The 5,147-nt window shown below is 42.1% G+C and overlaps 1 protein-coding gene across 1 annotated transcript; it reads left to right on the top strand.

The window, feature by feature from the left end:
• Positions 1-1,570: 1,570 nt before the first annotated feature.
• On the top strand, positions 1,571-3,041 carry LOC138894075 (uncharacterized). The gene is made up of 4 exons (XM_070178749.1): positions 1,571-1,843; positions 1,897-2,236; positions 2,411-2,610; positions 2,907-3,041. The coding sequence occupies exons 1-4, from the start codon at positions 1,571-1,573 to the stop codon at positions 3,039-3,041; spliced, it is 948 nt and encodes a 315-aa protein (XP_070034850.1).
• Positions 3,042-5,147: the final 2,106 nt, after the last annotated feature.

Raw genomic sequence — 5,147 nt, forward strand, 5'->3', positions numbered from 1 at the left:
TTTAGAGCATCTTATTTTCCTTCTGTGTTACTAACTTGTTCGAGAAATCGTAGGTACAAGCATGGCGAACAATGAGCTCGAAAATTTGTCTTTGGGGGATGTGGACGTCGAGGATGAACAAGTTGATGAGGTTCCTCTTGAACCTCAAGCCAATAGAAGAGGCCGAGTGCCTCATGACAATGTCCCCTATCCACCTCCACCTCCACTTCCACCATGAGCGGATCCACACTGGGTGTTACCCAATGAAGGATATGCTAGTGCAATAGTATCTCCCCATATTAGGGCGGGCAACTTTCAAATCACTAATGTGATGCTCACTTTGCTAGAGCAACGGGGTTTCTTCACCGGTGCTCCAAGTTAAAATGTGTACAAACATTTGAAGGGGTTTGTCGACATTTGTTGGGGGAGCAAACAAACAAATGTCTCCGAGGATGCATTGAGGCTAAGGCTTTTTTCCCTTATCTCTATGAGGAAAAGCTTTAGATTGGTTGGAACATTTGCCGAACCATTCCATTCACACATGGGATGAGTTGGCGGAAATGTTTATTTCTAAGTTCTTCTCTGCGGGACACATAGCTACACTTCGGGATGATATTTTGGCATTCAAGCAAGAGCCAAATGAACCACTACAAAAGATATGGGAACGTTATATAACAATGGTTGGGGAATGTACCAACAATGATATGACAGAGAATAAGATTCAACAAACTTTCTATCGTGGGATTAACACAACCAACCAATGTATAGTGAATCAACCTGCCGGTGGGAACTTTATGACTACGCCTTATGCAGAGGCGTGTGAGATTTTGTATGAAATGGTGGAAACATCTTCGGCGTGGCAATCCCGGGCTAATGTTCCATAAGGTGATCCGAACATGATTCACCTTCATAAAGAGTTGCACGAACATGGGCAAGCCATTGCTGAATTGACTACCACCATGAATCAACTAGCAAAGGCTCAACTTCAACAGGTACAAAATCCTAAGAAAGTCAATGCCACGGAGGGAGTGAACATGATGGTGAACAAAAGACGGAACAAGGGTCCACAAGTGCAACATCGAGTGGAGAATTATGTTCAAGAAGATAGTGGTTTTGATCAAGATAATTCTTACAATGAAACAGAAGAGGAGGTGCAATATGTGAATAACTTTCAAGGGAAAAGAAAAAACTTCTAAGGACCAAACCAACAATAATGGTGACCTCAAAACAATCAAGGCAATTGGAATTCTAACAACCAAGGAAATTGGAGTAGTGGCAACAATCAAGGGAATTGGCATAACAACAATCAAGGAAATTGCAGTGGCAATAATCAAGGAAATTGGGGGGGGGGGGTGTAACAATCAAGGCAGATGGAAAACTAATCAAGGCAGCCGGGGGTCGAGTTTTCAAAGGCCCCCAATGTATCAACAACCGAGCAACACGCCGCCTTATCCTTCCTATTATCCAAGTTCTTCAAACAATGAGATGGGCGTATTGAGAATATGTTCAAGCAAATGATGGAAAAGAATGCCGATTCGGATGCCCAACTTGCCTCACATAACACATCGATCCAAAACTTATAGAAGTTTAAATGGGGAAAATCTCTCAAGCTCTAAATTCTCGTCCTAAGGGGGCACTACCAAGTGATACGGTAGTAAACCCAAAGGGTAGAAACAACACGGGTCATGCCATGGCTGTTACTACAAGAAGTGGAAGAGGTGGGAATTCACCCACCTCAAGTCAAAAGCAACTTGTGGATGATGAGCAAGTGGTACAAGAAGAAGAGGTCCCGAAAAATGTGGTACAATCAAGTGATGAAGTTCGGATTGATATTGATGATAGTGTGGAATTGACTCAAGAGGAGGTGAACCCCTATAGAAATCATATTATTGACATACCGAGTCGGTAGTGAAACAGTCTAAGGCACCATTGCCTAAGCCTCCACCTCCATACCTTCAAAGACTTTCCAAGAAAAATGATGAGAATCAATTCAAGAAGTTCATTCAAATGATGAAGAGTCTCTCAATCAATGTACCATTAGTTGAAGCTTTGAAGAAAATGCCCGCTTATGCAAAGTTTATGAAGGATCTCGTGACAAAGAAGTGGTCAATGAGTTTTGAAACTATCAAAGTCACTCGTCAAGTGAGTGCAATTGTGCATTCAATGGCTCCTAAGTTAGAGTATCCTGGTGCTTTCACGATTCCTTGTACAATTGGAAGTGCCGAGTTTGCTAAAGCTCTTTGTGATCTTGGGGCAAGTATCAATTTGATGCCCTATTAGGTTTTCAAGACCTTGGGAATTGGGAAACCAAGACCCACCTCTATGAGATTGCAAATGGCCGATCGTACTATGAAGAGACCTTTGGGAGTGATTGAAGATGTCTTGGTTCGTGTTGATAAATTCATTCTTCCGGCGGATTTTGTTATTCTAGATTGTAAAGTTGATTATGAGGTGCCGATTATTCTTGAAAGACCCTTCCTTGCTATGGGGAAGGCTCTTTGTGATGTTAAAGCCGGAGAACTCACTTTCCAGGTTGGTGATGAAACACTGGTGTTCCATTTGTGTAAGTCCATGCGGAAATCAAATAGCAATGAGGTGTGCTCTTTTGTGGACTTGGTGACCGATGTTATGGTAGATGACACAATGTTGGTGATATGTTGGAGGCCGTCTTGGTCAACTTTGATGATGACGAGATGGATGGCTTCATAGAATGTGTGAACTCTTTGCAAGGAATGGGGTTGTACAATTATGCATCTCGAAAATTATCTTTGGATCTTGAAAATAGGACAACTCCTACTTCAAAGCCTTCTATTGAAGAACCTCCTACATTGTAGTTGAAGCCATTTCCTCCACATATTCCGTATGATGTTCTTGGCCCTTGTTCTACTTTAACAGTTATTCTTTCCTCTTGTTTGACTAACGTGTAGGTAGATTCTACATTGGCGGTCCTACAAACGAGGAAGAAGGCTATTGGGTGGACATTGGAGGATATTCGGGGAATAAACCCCGCATTTTACATTCATAAGATCAACTTGGAGGAAGGAGCCAAAACATCTATTTAACATCAAAGGAGACTCAATGAGGCTATGCAACAAGTTGTAAAAAAAAGGAGATTACCAAGTGGATGGATTCCGGGGTTGTCTACCCCATCTCTGATAGTTCGTGCACTTCTCTGGTTCAATGTGTCCCGAAGAAGGGGGGGCATGATGGTGGTCACCAATGACAAGAATAAGTTGATTCCTACAAGAACGGTGACCGGATGGAGGGTGTTTATGGACTATCACAAGATCAACAAAGTCACAGGGAAGGATCATTTTCCGCGTCCTTTCTTAGATCAAATGCTTGATAGATTGGCCGACTGTGCTTTCTATTGCTTTCTTGATGGGTATTCGGGCTACAACTAAATTATTATTGCTCCAGAGGATTAAGAGAAAACAACCTTTACATGTCCATATGGTACTTTCGCCTTTAAGCGGATGCCATTTGGTTTGTGCAATGCACCAGCGACTTTTCAAAGGTGTTTCAAGGCTATATTCACGGACATGGTGAAGGACTACCTTGAAGTGTTCATGGATGACATCTCAATGGTTGGAGATTCTATTGATGATTGTCTTGCAAATTTGGATAAACTGTTGGCAAGATGTGAAGAAACAAATTTGGTCCTCAATTGGGAGAAGATTCATTTCATGGTCAAGGAAGGCATTGTTCTTGGCCACAAAATCTCAAAGAATGGAATTGAAGTTGACAAGGCAAAGATTGAGGTGATTTCTAAACTACCACCCCCAACTTCGATGAAGGTTGTGCGGAGTTTCTTAGTCCACACGGGGTTTTACCGGTGTATCATCAAAGATATCTATAAGGTGGTGAACTCATTGTGCAAGATTCTTGAGAAGGATGCTAAGTTCAACTTAGATGATGATTGCATGAGTGCTTTTGAATTGTTAAAGTTCAAGTTGACAACTACCCCCATCATCACCGCTCCAAATCAGAGTGTCCCTTTTGAACTAATATGTGATGCAAGTGATGTAGCGGTTGAGGCTATTTTGGGGCAACGTGTTAACAAGATTTTTCACCCGGTCTACTATGCTAGTAAGACCATGAATAGTGCCCGATTCAACTACACTATTACGGAGAAAGAGCTCCTTGCCATTGTATTTGCAATTGAGAAGTTCCCCCCGTACTTGATGGGTGCAAAGGTCATTGTCCACACGGATTATGCGGAACTTTGTTATCTTATGAGAAAGAAATATTCCAAAGCTCAGTTGATGAGATGGGTGCTATTATTGAAAGAGTTTGATATAGACATCCAAGATAGAAAAGGGAGTAAAAACTCAGTGGCGGATCACTTGTCTCATTTGGAGGAGGAGGGGAGGCCGCATGATGGCCTTGAAATGAATGATTCCTTCCCCGATGAGCAACTCTTGGCTATTTAAATGAAAGAGCTGCCATGGTTTGCAGATCTAGCAAATTTCCTTGTGTGTGGAATCATCCCGGATGAGTTCTCTTCAAACCAATGGAAGAAGCTCAAACGGGATTGTTGAGAATATTATTGTGATGAACCATACCTTTTCCGGATTTGTACGGATGGGGTGATTCGAATATGCGTAGCGGAAGAAGAGCAAGGTGAAATTCTTGTGGCTTGTCATTCTTCTCCATATGGTGGTCATCATGGTGGAGCAAGAATGACGGCCAAAGTGTTAAGTTGCAGTTTCTATTGGTCCAATCTTTACAAGGATGCTAGTGAGCTAGTGAAAAGATGTGATGAATGTCAACGGGCTGGTGGAATATCAAAGAAAAATGAAATGCCTCTCACTACTATTTTGGAGATTGATATTTTTTATGTGTCGGGTATTGACTTCATGGGTACTTTTCTGAGTTCTTGTGGAAACACCTACATTTTGGTCGCGGAGGATTATGTTTCCAAATGTGTTGAGGCCGTTACACTACCTAATAATGAGGTGAGAAGTGTGGTTTCGTTCTTGAAGACGAATATTTTCACAAGGTTTGGTACTCCGTGGGCCATTATAAGCGATGGGGGGTTACATTTTTGCAACAAGGCTCTCGAGACTTTACATCGCAAGTATGGTGTTGCTCATAAAGTCACAACTCCATATCATCCACAAGCTTGCGGTCAAGTGGAAGTCTCCAACCGGGAGATAAAGAGTATT

This window comes from Nicotiana tomentosiformis, chromosome 6 (assembly GCF_000390325.3).
Source record: "Nicotiana tomentosiformis chromosome 6, ASM39032v3, whole genome shotgun sequence".
NCBI classification, from domain to species: Eukaryota; Viridiplantae; Streptophyta; class Magnoliopsida; order Solanales; family Solanaceae; genus Nicotiana; species Nicotiana tomentosiformis.

Bases quoted from the DNA above. Each gene is read 5' to 3' on its own strand.
- LOC138894075 (XM_070178749.1), top strand. From the start codon at position 1,571: ATGGGGAAAATCTCTCAAGCTCTAAATTCTCGTCCTAAGGGGGCACTA. The intron at 2,237-2,410 runs GTATCAATTTGA...TTGTTATTCTAG, and splicing joins TCTTTGTGATCTTGGGGCAA to ATTGTAAAGTTGATTATGAG. The intron at 2,611-2,906 runs GTAGATGACACA...ACTAACGTGTAG, and splicing joins ACTTGGTGACCGATGTTATG to GTAGATTCTACATTGGCGGT.